Genomic DNA, 18,267 nt, shown 5'->3' with positions numbered 1-18,267 from the left:
AGACAGTATTATCACTAATATACACCCTGGATGTAGAGACAGAGAGTATCACTAATATACACCCTGGATGTAGAGACAGAGAGTATCACTAATATACACCCTGGATGTAGAGACAGTATTATCACTAATATACACCCTGGATGTAGAGACAGTATTATCACTAATATACACCCTGGATGTAGAGACAGAGAGTATCACTAATATACACCCTGGATGTAGAGACAGTATTATCACTAATATACACCCTGGATGTAGAGACAGTATTATCACTAATATACACCCTGGATGTAGAGACAGTAGTATCACTAATATACACCCTGGATGTAGAGACAGTATGATCACTAATATACACCCTGGATGTAGAGACAGTATTATCACTAATATACACCCTGGATGTAGAGACAGAGATTTTTGTCATTACTAAATCCATCTGACTGTTCTCCTCCCACCATTTATCCTCCATCGTCCCTTTTATTGCTCTCTTTCTTCCTTCCTGTTCTCTCTCCCTCTCCTCCTCCTTCCTCTCTCTCTCTTTCTCTCTCTTTCTCCTCCTCTCTTTCTCTCTCTTTCTCTCCCTTTCTCTGTCTTTCTCTCTCATTCTTTCTCTTTCTTTGTCTCCTCCTCCCTCTTCTCTCTCTCTCCCTCTTTCTCTCTTTCTCTCTTTCTCTTTCCTCCTCTCTCTCTATTTCTCTCTCTTTCTCTCTCTCTCTCCCTCTCTCTCCCTCTCTTTCTCTCTCTTTCTCTCTCTCTCTCTTTCCCTCCTCTCTCTCCTCCCCCCCTCCATCTCTCCAGCCCACCACTGTAGCCAGCCAGAGATGCCCACCCAGGTGGATGTGTCTGCCATAGAGTTGCCGTCTCTAGGTTACACCCTGATCTACACCTGTCAGCCAGGGTTTTACCTGGCCGAGGGGTCAGAACACAGAACCTGTCGGGGTGACGGGAGCTGGACCGGGAAGACACCTGTCTGTGCCGGTACGAACAACACACACATGGGCAGTACACAAACCTACGCAAACACACACTTTAGTTGTGTTTAATTGGTGGAATAGTCGAAAGTCATGTTTACCAATGTCTGTAAGAACGCTGCAAGTTCCTGTTGTTCAATAATTATCCAGTAAGTTGTGCAGTTTTCACTGAGGCCTGGGGATTTTAATATGGGCTGGGTGTATGTGTGTGAAAGTCTGTGTACTCAACTCTCAGCTGTTGCCTGTAGTTTGTCAGCGTGGGCGTGTGTACCTTCCAGCTGTACATTATTAATGTAACCTTCCCCCAGCACAACACACACACACACACACACTGGGTTTATTTCCAGCTGGCCCTGTCCTGTGTGTGTGTGTGTGTGTGTGTGTGTGTGTGTGTGTGTGTGTGTGTGTGTGTGTGTGTGTGTGTGTGTGTGTGTGTGTGTGTGTGTGTGTCCTGTGCTGTCACTAGAAGTGACCCTCGCTCAGGGTACCATGGGATTAAATATGGGGGAGAGAGAGAGTCAGTCAAACAGGAAGTGCTAATGATGACGTCCTGTTGTTGCTGTCGTTTCAGCTGATATCCGTCCCAGTGGGAATACAGTGGGGACCGTCCAGGAGCCGCCCAATCCTAAACTACCAGGTAATTATTCTACAATAAGACAGTCAGTAAGAAATGAAAGGCTAGAAATACCTAAATACTCTTTCTGTGTGGTAAATACACTACAACTTGTTACAAGACACTAATAACAACTCAACATGTCTCTTATTAACGCCCTGGAACAGTCTAACGCCCTGTCAAACTGTCTCACGCTACAGAAACAGGCCCTGGGACAGACTAACGCCCTGTCAAACTGCCTTACTCTGCAGAAACAGGCCCTGGAACAGACTAACGTCCTGTCAAACTAACTCACTCTACAGAAACAGGCCCTGGGACAGACTAACGCAATGTCAAACTGCCTTGTGCTACAGAAACAGGCCCTGGGACAGACTAACTCCCTGTCAAACTGCCTCACGCTGTCACGCTACAGAAACAGGCCCTGGGACAGACTTCCCTCCTGTCAAACTGCCTTGTGCTACAGAAACAGGCCCTGGGACAGACTTCCCTCCTGTCAAACTGCCGCACTCTATAGAAACAGGCCCTGGGACAGACTTCCATCCTGTCAAACTGCCTCACTCTGCAGAAACAGGCCCTGGGACAGACTAACGCCCTGTCAAACTGCCTTGTGCTACAGAAACAGGCCCTGGAACAGACTAACGTCCTGTCAAACTGCCTCACTATACAGAAACAGGCCCTGGGACAGACTAACGCCCTGTCAAACTGCCTTGTGCTACAGAAACAGGCCCTGGAACAGACTAACGTCCTATCAAACTGCCTTACTCTGCAGAAACAGGCCCTGGAACAGACTAACGTCCTGTCAAACTAACTCACTCTACAGAAACAGGCCCTGGGACAGACTAACACCCTGTCAAACTGCCTTGTGCTACAGAAACAGGCCCTGGGACAGACTAACGCCCTGTCAAACTGCCTCACGCTGTCACGCTACAGAAACAGGCCCTGGGACAGACTAGCGTCCTGTCATTCTGCTTCACGCTACAGAAACAGGCCCTGGGACAGACTTCCCTCCTGTGAACCTGCCACACTCTATAGAAACAGGCCCTGGGACAGACTTCCCTCCTGTCAAACTGCCTTGTGCTACAGAAACAGGCCCTGGAACAGACTAACGTCCTGTCAAACTGCCTCACGCTGTCACGCTACAGAAACAGGCCCTGGGACAGACTTCCCTCCTGTCAAACTGCCTCACGCTACAGAAACAGGCCCTGGGACAGACTTCCCTCCTGTGAACCTGCCTCACTCTATAGAAACAGGCCCTGGTACAGACTTCCCTCCTGTCAAACTCCCTCACTCTACAGAAACAGGCCCTGGGACAGACTTCCCTCCTGTCAAACTGCCTCACTCTATAGAAACAGGCCCTGGGACAGACTTCCCTCCTGTCAAACTGCCTCACTCTATAGAAACAGGCCCTGGGACAGACTTCCCTCCTGTCAAACTGCCTCACTCTACAGAAACAGGCCCTGGGACAGACTTCCCTCCTGTCAAACTGCCTCACTCTATAGAAACAGGCCCTGGGACAGACTTCCCTCCTGTCAAACTGCCTCACTCTATAGAAACAGGCCCTGGGACAGACTTCCCTCCTGTCAAACAGCCTCACTCTACAGAAACAGGCCCTGGGACAGACTTCCCTCCTGTCAAACTGCCTCACTCTATAGAAACAGGCCCTGGGACAGACTTCCCTCCTGTCAAACTGCCTCACTCTATAGAAACAGGCCCTGGGACAGACTTCCCTCCTGTCAAACTGCCTCACTCTATAGAAACAGGCCCTGGGACAGACATCCATCCTGTCAAACAGCCTCACTCTACAGAAACAGGCCCTGGGACAGACTTCCCAACTGTCAAACTGCCTCACTCTACAGAAACAGGCCCTGGGACAGACTTCCCTCCTGTCAAACTGCCTCACTCTATAGAAACAGGCCCTGGGACAGACTTCCCTCCTGTCAAACTGCCTCACTCTATAGAAACAGGCCCTGGGACAGACTTCCCTCCTGTCAAACAGCCTCACTCTACAGAAACAGGCCCTTGGACAGACTTCCCTTCTGTCAAACTGCCTCACGCTACAGAAACAGGCCCTGGGACAGACTTCCATCCTGTCAAACTGCCTTGTGCTACAGAAACAGGCCCTGGGACAGACTAACACCCTGTCAAACTGCCTCACGCTGTCACTCTACAGAAACAGGCCCTGGGACAGACTAGCGTCCTGTCATACTGCTTCACGGTACAGAAACAGGCCCTGGGACAGACTTCCCTCCTGTGAACCTGCCACACTCTGGAGAAACAGGCCCTGGGACAGACTTCCCTCCTGTGAACCTGCCTCACTCTATAGAAACAGGCCCTGGGACAGACTTCCCTCCTGTCAAACTGCCTCACTCTACAGAAACAGGCCCTGGGACAGACTAACGTCCTGTCAAACTGCCTCACTCTATAGAAACAGGCCCTGGGACAGACTTCCCTCCTGTGAACCTGCCTCACTCTATAGAAACAGGCCCTGGGACAGACTTCACTCCTGTCAAACTGCCTCACTCTACAGAAACAGGCCCTGGGACAGACTTCCATCCTGTCAAACAGCCTTGTGCTACAGAAACAGGCCCTGGGACAGACTTCCCTCCTGTCAAACAGCCTCATTCAACAGAAACAGGCCCTGGGACAGACTTCCCTCCTGTCAAACTGCCTCACTCTACAGAAACAGGCCCTGGGACAGACTTCCCTCCTGTCAAACTGCCTCACTCTATAGAAACAGGCCCTGGGACAGACTTCCCTCCTGTGAACCTGCCTCACTCTATAGAAACAGGCCCTGGGACAGACTTCCCTCCTGTCAAACTGCCTCACTCTACAGAAACAGGCCCTGGGACAGACTTCCCTCCTGTCAAACTGCCTCACTCTATAGAAACAGGCCCTGGGACAGACTTCCCTCCTGTGAACCTGCCTCACTCTATAGAAACAGGCCCTGGGACAGACTTCCCTCCTGTCAAACTGCCTCACTCTACAGAAACAGGCCCTGGGACAGACTTCCCTCCTGTCAAACAGCCTCACTCTACAGAAACAGGCCCTGGGACAGACTTCCCTCCTGTCAAACTGCCTCACTCTATAGAAACAGGCCCTGGGACAGACTTCCATCCTGTCAAACAGCCTCACTCTACAGAAACAGGCCCTGGGACAGACTTCCCTCCTGTCAAACTGCCTCACTCTACAGAAACAGGCCCTGGGACAGACTTCCCTCCTGTGAACCTGCCTCACTCTATAGAAACAGGCCCTGGGACAGACTTCCCTCCTGTCAAACTGCCTCACTCTATAGAAACAGGCCCTGGAACAGACTTCCCTCCTGTCAAACTGCCTCACTCTACAGAAACAGGCCCTGGGACAGACTTCCATCCTGTCAAACAGCCTCACTCTACAGAAACAGGCCCCGGGACAGACTTCCCTCCTGTCAAACTGCCTCACTCTATAGAAACAGGCCCTGGGACAGACTTCCATCCTGTCAAACAGCCTCACTCTACAGAAACAGGCCCTGGGACAGACTTCCCTCCTGTCAAACTGCCTCACTCTACAGAAACAGGCCCTGGGACAGACTTCCCTCCTGTGAACCTGCCTCCCCCTATAGAAACAGGCCCTGGGACAGACTTCCCTCCTGTCAAACTGCCTCACTCTATAGAAACAGGCCCTGGAACAGACTTCCCTCCTGTCAAACTGCCTCACTCTTCAGAAACAGGCCCTGGGACAGACTTCCCTCCTGTCAAACTGCCTCACTCTACAGAAACAGGCCCTGGGACAGACTTCCCTCCTGTCAAACTGCCTCACTCTACAGAAACAGGCCCTGGGACAGACTTCCCTCCTGTCAAACTGCCTCACTCTATAGAAACAGGCCCTGGGACAGACTTCCCTCCTGTCAAACTGCCTCACTCTACAGAAACAGGCCCTGGGACAGACTTCCCTCCTGTCAAACTGCCTCACTCTACAGAAACAGGCCCTGGGACGGACTTCCCTCCTGTCAAACTGCCTCACTCTACAGAAACAGGCCCTGGGACAGACTTCCCTCCTGTCAAACTGCCTTGTGCTACAGAAACAGGCCCTGGGACAGACTTCCCTCCTGTCAAACTGCATTGTGCTACAGAAACAGGCCCTGGGACAGACTTCCCTCCTGTCAAACTGCCTCACTCTACAGAAACAGGCCCTGGGACAGACTAACGCCCTTTCAAACTGCCTTGTGCTACAGAAACAGGCCCTGGAACAGACTAACGTCCTGTCAAACTGCCTCACTCTGCAGAAACAGGCCCTGGGACAGACTAACGTCCTGTCAAACTGCCTCACTCTGCAGAAACAGGCCCTGGGACAGACTAACGCCCTGTCAAACTGCCTTGTGCTACAGAAACAGGCCCTTGGACAGACTAGCGTCCTGTCAAACTGTCTCACGCTGTCACGCTACAGAAACAGGCCCTGGGACAGACTAGCGTCCTGTCAAACTGCCTTGTGCTACAGAAACATACTTCTGTCCCTATAGGTTGTTCTGGTTTGGACAACAGTACTTACTTTGTCTTAAAATACAACCACATATTTTGTCTAGTTTGTCTGAAAGCGAAGAGTATGTTTATCCACCAATGACAAAGTTACTTCAAACAACGTTTTATAAAGTTTTAGATATTGACAATATCTCTATTGGTTTTTGCCACTTGTGAAATGTGACAGACTTCTCTTAATGACTGATTGTGTTTCCTCAGATGAATTTTAAAAGCTTGAGGTGTTGGCACCGTAAAATACTGAAACTGAGTTGTAACTATTGATTTTGTCTCCTTTTATCTGTTTTTCTCTCTCTGCCCTTCTTCCCTGCCTCCCTCCCTCTCTCTCTGCCCTTCTTCCCTGCCTCCCTCCCTCTCTCTCTGCCCTTCTTCCCTGCCTCCCTCCCTCTCTCTCTGCCCTTCTTCCCTGCCTCCCTCCCTCTCTCTCTGCCCTTCCCTCCCTCCCTCCCTCCCTCCCTCCCTCCCTCCCTCCCTCCCTCCCTCCCTCCCTCCCTCCCTCCCTCTCTCTCTGCCCTTCTTCCCTGCCTCCCTCCCTCCCTCCCTCTCTGCCCTTCTTCCCTGCCTCCCTCCCTCCCTCTCTGCCCTTCTTCCCTGCTTCCCTCCCTCCCTCTCTGCCCTTCTTCCCTGCCTCCCTCCCTCCCTCCCTCCCTGCCTCCCTCCCTCCCTCCCTCCCTCCCTCCCTCCCTCCCTCCCTCCCTCCCTCCCTCCCTCTCTCTCTCCATTTCTCTCTCCCTCCCTACTTTTCTCTCTCCCTCCCTCTCTCCGTCTCTCTCCTCCTTCCCTATCTCCCTCCCTACATCCCTCCCCCCTCCCTCTCTCCCTCCCTCCCTATACCCCCCCTCCCCTCCCTCCTACCCTCCCTCCATATACCCCCCCTCCCCTCCCTCCCTCTTTCCTCCTTCCCTTTCTCCCTCCCTACATCCCTCCCCCCTCCCTCTCTCCCTCCCTCCCCTCCCTCCCTCCGTCCCTCCATCTACCCCCCCTCCCCTCCCTCCCTCCCTTCATCCCTCCCTCTTTCCCCCCTCCCTCTCTCCCTCCCTCCCTATACCCCCCATCCCCTCCCTCCCTCCGTCCCTCCATCTACCCCCCCTCCCCTCCCTCCCTCCCTTCATCCCTCCCTCTTTCCTCCTTCCCTATCTCCCTCCCTACATCCCTCCCCCCTCCCTCTCTCCCTCCCTCCCTTTACCCCCCCCTCCCCTCCCTCCCTCCCTCCCTTCATTGCTCCGTCCCTATCTCCCTCCCTACATCCCTCCCTCCCTACATCCATCCCCCCCTCCCCTCCCCAGTCCCGGTTGGTGTGTTTGCTAAGAACAGCCTGTGGAGAGGATCTTATGAGTACCTGGGGAAGAAGCAGCCGGCCATGCTGAGCATTACCTCCTATGAAGCCTTCAACCAGCGAGTTAATGGAACTCTCATCGACCACAGTGGGGTGGAACTCAAACTGGCTGGTGAGTCTGTTATGACAATCACTAGGTCCAGTTTTCTTTCTCTGTGAAAACATGGATTGACGTAGATTATGACTATACTAAACTATATAGATGATGAAACAAAAAAAAAATCTCTATCTCTCTCTGTCTGTCTCTCTCTCTCTCTCTGTCTGTCTCTCTCTCGCTCTTTCCCTCTCCCTCCATCTTTCTATATCTCTCATTCCTTCCCTCCTCTCTGTCTGTCAGGTACCTATAAGAGAGAGGAGTCTCAGCTCCTGCTGCAGGTGCATCAGATCAGAGGTCCTGTAGAGATCTTTGTCAACAAGTTTAAGATGGACAACTGGGCCCTCGATGGACATGTAAGTAAAACACCAGGGTCCTTCTGATCAGAGGAGGTAGAGGACATTACACACACACACACACACACACACACACACACACACACACATTAAGATGCACCACACACCCACACACAAACAAACACAAACACATTAGGATGCACCACACACACACACTTGTGCTGTCACTCTGTTGAGATGTAGGACCCAGAGAGAGTTTTCTCTGTAATTAAAATGTAAGTTAAATCACTGGTTGGTAATCACCCCCACCACCCCCATCCTCGAGCCAGACTTCCCACTACGACCAGGTCTGTCACCAACAGAGAAACAGAAAAATATTACAAGTCAGTCACAAGAAGTCCTCTCGTCCTCTCTGACATGATAATTCATTTTCAACATGCTGATTTGTCACACTGACTGACTGGACCCTGATTACTCTCTCGCTCTCTCTATCTCTCTCTCTCTCTCTCTCTCTCGTTACATCGCTCTCATTCTCTCTCTCTCTCTCGCTCTCTCTCTCTCTCCTCTCTCTCGCTCCTCTCTCTCCTCTCTCCTGCTCCTCTCTCGCTCTCTCTCTCTCCACTCCCCCCCCCCCCCCTCTCTCTCTCTCTCCCCTGTCTCTTCCATCTCTCCTCTCTCCAGGTGTCCTACATTGCCTCATCTAGTTCCTTTGTGTACCAAGGATTCGTCCGAGGAAAAGGATTTGGTCAGTTTGGTCTTCAACGACTGGGTGAGTATAGCCCTCTTTTATGTTAATAAACTGTGTGTTTTAACCATGTCTCCCTTCCTATTGGTATTTCATATTTCATCATCAATCTTTTAATCATCCCCATGTAGATGTTGTGTATAAGACAATCTGAATGTTCCTCAAGCAGCATATGTGCCCTAGATATGGTACCAAGTTATTCTCTAGACTCTAGACTCTAGTTGGTTTCAGTTTGTAGTCTGCAGCCAATGTATTCTTACATCTCAATATCACTGCTCTGTCTCTACTATCACTGATGCCTGCCTCGGAATTGAGATACATAGAGAGACTGAGGGATGGAGGGAGGGAGGAGGTAGAGAAAGATAGAAGAGAGACTGAGGGACGGAGGGAGGGAGGAGGAAGAGAAAGACAGGAGAGACTGAGGGACGGAGGGGGGGGGGGAGGGGGTAGAGAAAGACGGAGGGAGGGAGGGAGGGAGGGAGGGAGGGAGGGAGGGAGGCTGAGGGACGGAGGGAGGGAGGAGGTAGAGAAGAGAGACTGAGGGAGGAAGAGAGAAACAGAGAGAGAGAGAGAGTTTGGAGAGAGATTGAAGGAAACAGAGGCAGGAGTGAAAGAGAGAGATGGAAGGAGAGAGGAAAGAAGAGAGAGAGAAACAGAGTGAGAGCTTTCTGTTGTCATGTGTGTGTCTACTTATAACCTCAGTGAAAATACCTCTTTCAGCAGGATACTGACGTGAAGACACTGCACTTTCATTTGAAGAGGAGGAGGGAGACGAGGAGAAAAAGAGAGAGAGTAATTGAGTTTGTAGAGAGGGGGAAAGACAGTATGAGTTGACACCTGCTCTTTCCATGACATAGACTGACCAGGTGAATCCAGGTGAAAGCTATGATCCCTTATTGATGTCACTTATTAAATCCACTTCAATCAGTGTAGATGAAGAGGAGGAGACGGGTTAAAGAAGGATTCTTGAGACAATTGAGACGTGGATTGTGTGTCATTCAGAGGATGAATGGACAAGACAAAATATCTTTGTGCCTTTGAACAGGGTTACGGTAGTAGGTGCCAGGTGCACCGGTTTGTGTCAAGAACTGCAACGCTGCTGGGTTTTTTCTGTAGTTTCCTGTTGGGTATTCCACCCCATGGACATCCAGCATTGACCAGTATCCCTGTGGAACGCTTTCGACACCTTGTAGAGCCCCAAAATAATGAGGCTGTTCTGAGGTGGTGTGTGGGGGGTCGTGTTGCTCAATATCAGGATGGTGTTCCTAATGTTTGGTAAACTCACTATTGAATAATTATTTGATTGTATTGTAACTGGTCTCTCACACTCTCTCCCTTTTCCAGAGAGTTTAGACACGAGCAGAGAGAATTCCCACTTCCCCCCCAACAGCAGTTCAGTGGCAGCGGCCATCTTAGTGCCGTTCATAGCCATGATCATCGCGGGCTTCGCTCTGTACCTCTACAAACACAGGTACCCTCTATACCTCTACAAACACAGGTACCCTCTATACCTCTACAAACACAGGTACCCTCTATACCTCTACAAACACAGGTACCCTCTATACCTCTACAAACAGAGGTACCCTGTATAACTCTACAAACACAGGTACCCTATGATACAATATACTGACCCTCTATACCTCTACAAACAGAGGTACCCTCTATATCTATACAAACACAGGTACCCTGTATACCTCTACAAACACAGGTACCCTCTATACCTCCACAAACACAGGTACCCTCTATACCTCTACAAACAGAGATACCCTCTATATCAATACAAACACAGGTACCCTGTATACCTCTACAAACACAGGTACCCTATGATACAATATACAAACTGTCTATACCTTCTCTACACCTCTACAAACACAGGTACCCTCTATACCTCTACAAACACAGGTACCCTCTATACCTCTACAAACACAGGTACCCTCTATACCTCTACAAACAGAGGTACCCTGTATAACTCTACAAACACAGGTACCCTATGATACAATATACTGACCCTCTATACCTCTACAAACAGAGGTACCCTCTATATCTATACAAACACAGGTACCCTGTATACCTCTACAAACACAGGTACCCTCTATACCTCCACAAACACAGGTACCCTCTATACCTCTACAAACAGAGGTACCCTGTATAACTCTACAAACACAGGTACCCTATGATACAATATACTGACCCTCTAAATCCTCTACAAACAGAGATACCCTCTATATCTATACAAACACAGGTACCCTGTATACCTCTACAAACACAGGTACCCTATGATACAATATACAAACTGTCTATACCTTCTCTACACCTCTACAAACACAGGTAACCTATGATACAATATACTGACCCTCTATACCTCTACAAACACAGGTACCCTCTACACCAGGGGTGTCAAAGTCAAATGGACGGAGGGCCAAATAAAAAAATCAGCTACAAGACGAGGGCCGGACTGTTCGAATGTTCATTGAAAAATTTTTAAATGACGCATATAGTCTAGTGAACCTAATTGAACCTACTGAAAACCTAACAAATATATTACAATATGATCAGATAAATAAAGCAATATTTTCTTATGGCTCTGTCAGTAATCTTTAATTTTCAACAGACACAAAAGACAAATTTCCTTTATATAAATATCCCCATAACATGAACATTAAATGAAAGAAACCGGTATTCAAGGCACCATCAGTAGACTATATTTTCTATTTTAGCAAAAGTGGGCTAAATTTACTTCAAAGAAAAAACAATAATAGCAATTTTCTATCATCCACTCAACTGAAATATTTTTAAAATATAATTGGATTGAAATACAAAAAAATAAAGTGCAAAAATCTATTAATCAAAAACAACACTTTGTTTAAGGAGAAGTAACATGCAGTGAAAACAAATATTAAATTTTAACTTTTAAACTTGAACTGAGTAAAAACTCTAAATATGTGATTGCACAGTAATGTTCACTTGTTTGAGGTTGAGGGTGATACTTGGTGGTGTCCCATCTTTTCCACAAGTTCATCAATGTTCGGGGTAAGGCTCTGAGCTGAAGAAATCCTCAGAATTGAGTGGAGGTGTTCAGCAGTAAGTCGACTTCTGTGTGATGTTTTGTTCAGGTTCATCAAAGAAAACAGTTGTTCACACAGGTATGTGCTGCCAAACATAGACAACGTTTGAGCAGCCTGGATGCGCAGCTGGGGCATTGTGCCGGGGAGGAAACGGGCGAACTCCGCAGCACCCACTGCCGCATATTTTGCCCTCAGTGCATCATTGCATTGGAGGTCAATCAACTCCATTTGGAGGTTTGGTGGTGAGCTTTCCACGTCAACAGCAAATGGGTTACCGAGCAGTTCCAACCTGCTTTTTTGTGCTTCAAAGTCAGCAAATCGGCGTCGAAAGTCAGCGGCAAGCATACCTATTTTATCAGCCAACTGTGTGCTCGGGAACGCACTGGTAGAGAGCTTCTCTTTCATGGTCTGGCAGCTGGGAAAGTGGCTCAAATTTTCTTTCCGCATCTGCGTCTCCCACAGAGTCAGTTTGGTTTTAAATGCCTTCACTGTACTGTACATATCAGAGATGACACGATCCCGACCCTGCAGCTGCAAGTTTATTGCATTCAGATGACTCGTAATGTCACACAGAAAAGCCATTTCACACAGAAACATTTCGTCTCGGAGTTGTGTTGTGTCTTTCCCTTTGCTGTCCAAGAACAGACAAATCTCCTCACGAAGCTCGAAACATCTTTGAAGCACCTTTCCCTGGCTTAGCCATCGCACCTCTGTGTGATAAGGCAAATCACCATGCTCCGTTTCTAACTCCGTCAGAAATGCCTTGAACTGGCGGTGATTCAAACCTTTGGCTCTGATAAAGTTAACTGTGCGCGTGATGATGCTCATTACATGCTCCATTTTCAAGGCTTTACCGCACAACGCTTCCTGGTGTATGATACAATGATAAGCTGTCAGCTCACCTGTCGCGTTTTCCTCTTGCATCTTTTCCCGTATCTTCGCCACCAGTCCGCTCCTGTGTCCACACATCGCAGGTGCTCCGTCGGTTGTCAAACCCACAAGTTTTTCCCAAGGCAGCTCCATCTCATTTACACATCTTGACACCTCTTCATACAAATCATGCCCCGTAGTTGTGCCATGCATAGGACGTAAAGCCAAAAACTCCTCTGTCACGCTTAGGTTGGAGTCCACTCCGCGGATGAAAATTGACAACTGGGCAATGTCAGAAATGTCGGTGCTCTCATCCACAGCCAAGGAATATGCAATAAAATCTTTTCCCTTTTTCACAAGCTGCTCTTTTAGATTGATGGACAACTGGTCTACTCTCTCGGCAATGGTGTTTCTGCTCAGACTCACATTTAAAAAGAGTTGCCTTTTTTCTGGGCAAACTTCGTCACAAACTTTAATCATGCAGTTTTTGATGAAATCCCCCTCCGTAAATGGCCGGGCTGATTTAGCGATCTCTTCTGCCAAAATAAAACTGGCCTTGACAGCAGCCTGGCCTTGTGATTTGGCTTTTTTGAACAGAGCCTGTCGAGATTTGAGGCCTCGTTTTAATTCCTCTGCCTTTTGTAGCCTTTGTTCCATGTCCATATTCTTGTTTTTGTCCGCGTGTTTCGTTTCATAATGTCGTCTCAGATTATACTCTTTCAGTACCGCCACACTTTCTCCACACAGAAGACACACAGGTTTTCCAGCTACCTTCGTGAACATATACTCCGACTCCCACCTTGTTTGAAACCCCCGGTTCTCAGTATCCACCTTCCGTTTTGCCATTTTTGATGGGTATCTGAAAGTTAATTTTACTGTGATGCTGACGACTGCTGTGCCAATAAATATTGAAATGAAGCAGCCTACTGCTCGGTGCGTCACCTTTGCATTGTGGGAAATGTAGTATTGGTGCGTGTAAAAGATCTGCGGGCTGCCGGCTTGCTGCAGGCCGGTTCTAATAATAAATCAAGATCATCCCAGGGGCCGTAAAAAACCTTCTTGCGGGCCGGATGTGGCCCGCGGGCCTTGACTCTGACATATGTGCTCTACACCTATACAAACACAGGTACCCTATGATACAATATACTGACCCTCTACACCTCTACAAACACAGGTACCCTAGGATACAATATACAAACTGTCTATACCTTCTCTATACCTCTACAAACACAGGTACCCTATGATACAATATACTGACCCTCTACACCTCTACAAACACAGGTACCCTCTATACCTCTACAAACACAGGTGCCCTATGATACAATATACTGACCCTCTATATCTATACAAACACAGGTACCCTATGATACAATATACTGACCCTCTACACCTCTACAAACACAGGTACCCAAGGATACAATATACAAACTGTCTATACCTTCTCTATACCTCTACAAACACAGGTACCCTATGATACAATATACAAACCTTCTATACCTTCTACAAACAAAGGTACCCTATGATACAATATACAAACCTTCTATACCTTCTACAAACACAGGTACCCTATGATACAATATACTGACCCTCTACACCTCTACAAACACAGGTACCCTAGGATACAATATACAAACTGTCTATACCTTCTCTATACCTCTACAAACACAGGTACCCTATGATACAATATACTGACCCTCTACACCTCTACAAACACAGGTACCCTCTATACCTATACAAACAGAGGTACCGTATGATACAATATACTGACCCTCTACACCTCTACAAACACAGGTACCCTCTATACCTATACAAACAGAGGTACCGTATGACACAATATACTGACCCTCTACACCTCTACAAACACAGGTACCTTATGATACAATATACTGACCCTCTACACCTCTACAAACATACAATATACAAACCTTCTAAACCTACAGACATTATAACATCACTGTAGCTACAGTATACTACAGACATAATAACATCACTGTAGCTACAGTATACTACAGACATAATAACACCACTGTAACTACAGTATACTACAGACATAATAACATCACTGTAGATACAGTATACTACAGACATAATAACACCACTGTAGCTACAGTATACTACAGACATAATAACATCACTGTAGCTACAGTATACTACAGACATAATAACATCACTGTACTGTAGCTACAGTATACTACAGACATTATAACATCACTGTAGCTACAGTATACTACAGACATAATAACATCACTGTACTGTAGCTACAGTATACTACAGACATAATAACATCACTGTAGCTACAGTATACTACAGACATAATAACATCACTGTAGCTACAGTATACTACAGACATAATAACACCACTGTAACTACAGTATACTACAGACATAATAACATCACTGTAGCTACAGTATACTACAGACATAATAACATCACTGTAGCTACAGTATACTACAGACATAATAACACCACTGTAACTACAGTATACTACAGACATAATAACATCACTGTAGCTACAGTATACTACAGACATAATAACACCACTGTAGATACAGTATACTACAGACATAATAACACCACTGTAACTACAGTATACTACAGATATAATAACATCACTTTAGCTACAGTATACTACAGATATAATAACATCACTGTAGCTACAGTATACTACAGACATAATAACATCACTGTAGCTACAGTATACTACAGACATTATAACATCACTGTACTGTAACTACAGTATACTACAGACATAATAACATCACTGTACTGTAGCTACAGTATACTACAGACATTATAACATCACTGTAGCTACAGTATACTACAGACATAATAACATCACTGTAGCTACAGTATACTACAGACATTATAACATCACTGTAGCTACAGTATACTACAGACATTATAACATCACTGTACTGTACCTACAGTATACTACAGACATAATAACATCACTGTAGCTACAGTATACTACAGACATTATAACATCACTGTACTGTAACTACAGTATACTACAGACATAATAACACAACTGTAGCTACAGTATACTACAGACATAATAACATCACTGAAGCTACAGTATACTACAGACATAATAACATCACTGTAGCTACGGTATACTACAGACATTATAACATCACTGTAGCTACAGTATACTACAGACATTATAACATCACTGTACTGTAGCTACAGTATACTACAGACATAATAACACCACTGTAACTACAGTATACTACAGACATTATAACATCACTGTACTGTAGCTACAGTATACTACAGACATAATAACATCACTGTACTGTAGCTACAGTATACTACAGACATAATAACATCACTGTAGCTACAGTATACTACTAGACATTATAACATCACTGTACTGTAGATACAGTATACTACAGACATAATAACATCACTGTACTGTAGCTACAGTATACTACAGACATAATAACACCACTAACTACAGAATACTACAGACATAATAACATCACTGTAGCTACAGTATACTACAGACATTATAACATCACTGTAGCTACAGTATACTACAGACATTATAACATCACTGTACTGTAGCTACAGTATACTACAGACATAATAACATCACTGTAGCTACAGTATACTACAGACATAATAACACCACTGTACTGTAGCTACAGTATACTACAGACATAATAACATCACTGTAGCTACAGTATACTACAGACATAATAACATCACTGTAGCTACAGTATACTACAGACATAATAACACCACTGTAACTACAGTATACTACAGACATAATAACACCACTGTACTGTAGCTACAGTATACTACAGACATAATAACATCACTGTAGCTACAGTATACTACAGACATAATAACACCACTGTAACTACAGTATACTACAGACATTATAACATCACTGTACTGTAGCTACAGTATACTACAGACATAATAACATCACTGTAGCTACAGTATACTACAGACATAATAACATCACTGTAACTACAGTATACTACAGACATTATAACACCACTGTAGCTACAGTATACTACAGACATAATAACATCACTGTAGCTACAGTATACTACAGAAATAATAACATCACTGTAGCTACAGTATACTACAGACATAATAACATCACTGTAGCTACAGTATACTACAGACATTATAACATCACTGTACTGTAGCTACAGTATACTACAGACATAATAACATCACTGTACTGTAGCTACAGTATACTACAGACATAATAACATCACTGTAGCTACAGTATACTACAGACATAATAACATCACTGTAACTACAGTATACTACAGACATTATAACACCACTGTAGCTACAGTATACTACAGACATAATAACATCACTGTAGCTACAGTATACTACAGAAATAATAACATCACTGTAGCTACAGTATACTACAGACATAATAACATCACTGTAGCTACAGTATACTACAGACATTATAACATCACTGTACTGTAGCTACAGTATACTACAGACATAATAACATCACTGTACTGTAGCTACAGTATACTACAGACATAATAACATCACTGTAACTACAGTATACTACAGACATTATAACATCACTGTAGTATACTACAGTATACTACAGCTACAGTATACTATTATAACATCACTGTACTGTAGCTACAGTATACTACAGACATTATAACATCACTGTAACTACAGTATACTACAGACATTATAACATCACTGTAACTACAGTATACTACAGACATTATAACATCACTGTACTGTAGCTACAGTATACTACAGACATTATAACATCACTGTAACTACAGTATACTACAGACATAATAACACCACTGTACTGTAGCTACAGTATTCTACAGACATAATAACATCACTGTAGCTACAGTATACTACAGACATTATAACATCACTGTAGATACAGTATACTACAGACATAATAACATCACTGTAGCTACAGTATACTACAGACATAATAACATCACTGTACTGTAGCTACAGTATACTACAGACATAATAACATCACTGTACTGTAGCTACAGTATACTACAGACATAATAACATCACTGTACTGTAGCTACAGTATACTACAGACATAATAACATCACTGTAGCTACAGTATACTACTAGACATTATAACATCACTGTACTGTAGATACAGTATACTACAGACATAATAACATCACTGTACTGTAGCTACAGTATACTACAGACATAATAACACCACTGTAACTACAGAATACTACAGACATAATAACATCACTGTAGCTACAGTATACTACAGACATTATAACATCACTGTAGCTACAGTATACTACAGACATTATAACATCACTGTACTGTAGCTACAGTATACTACAGACATAATAACATCACTGTAGCTACAGTATACTACAGACATAATAACACCACTGTACTGTAGCTACAGTATACTACAGACATAATAACATCACTGTAGCTACAGTATACTACAGACATAATAACATCACTGTAGCTACAGTATACTACAGACATAATAACACCACTGTAACTACAGTATACTACAGACATAATAACACCACTGTACTGTAGCTACAGTATACTACAGACATAATAACATCACTGTAGCTACAGTATACTACAGACATAATAACACCACTGTAACTACAGTATACTACAGACATTATAACATCACTGTACTGTAGCTACAGTATACTACAGACATAATAACATCACTGTAGCTACAGTATACTACAGACATAATAACATCACTGTAACTACAGTATACTACAGACATTATAACACCACTGTAGCTACAGT

At 45.2% G+C, this 18,267-nt stretch overlaps 1 protein-coding gene across 1 annotated transcript in view; it reads left to right on the top strand.

The window, feature by feature from the left end:
• Nucleotides 1–18,267, top strand: part of LOC139391626 (CUB and Sushi multiple domains 2) — a 772,990-nt gene that overhangs the window by 751,031 nt on the left and 3,692 nt on the right. Inside the window, exons 65-70 of the mRNA XM_071139005.1 lie at nucleotides 793–972; nucleotides 1,537–1,602; nucleotides 7,376–7,537; nucleotides 7,763–7,875; nucleotides 8,497–8,584; nucleotides 9,905–10,031. Coding sequence (XP_070995106.1) covers nucleotides 793–972; nucleotides 1,537–1,602; nucleotides 7,376–7,537; nucleotides 7,763–7,875; nucleotides 8,497–8,584; nucleotides 9,905–10,031 — 736 coding nt within the window. The remainder of the gene's footprint in view (nucleotides 1–792; nucleotides 973–1,536; nucleotides 1,603–7,375; nucleotides 7,538–7,762; nucleotides 7,876–8,496; nucleotides 8,585–9,904; nucleotides 10,032–18,267) is intronic.

Source organism: Oncorhynchus clarkii, chromosome 32, assembly GCF_045791955.1.
Source record: "Oncorhynchus clarkii lewisi isolate Uvic-CL-2024 chromosome 32, UVic_Ocla_1.0, whole genome shotgun sequence".
NCBI lineage: Eukaryota > Metazoa > Chordata > Actinopteri > Salmoniformes > Salmonidae > Oncorhynchus > Oncorhynchus clarkii.
The sequence above is the reverse complement of the archived record's forward strand: the minus strand, read 5'-3'. Positions and strand labels throughout refer to the sequence as shown.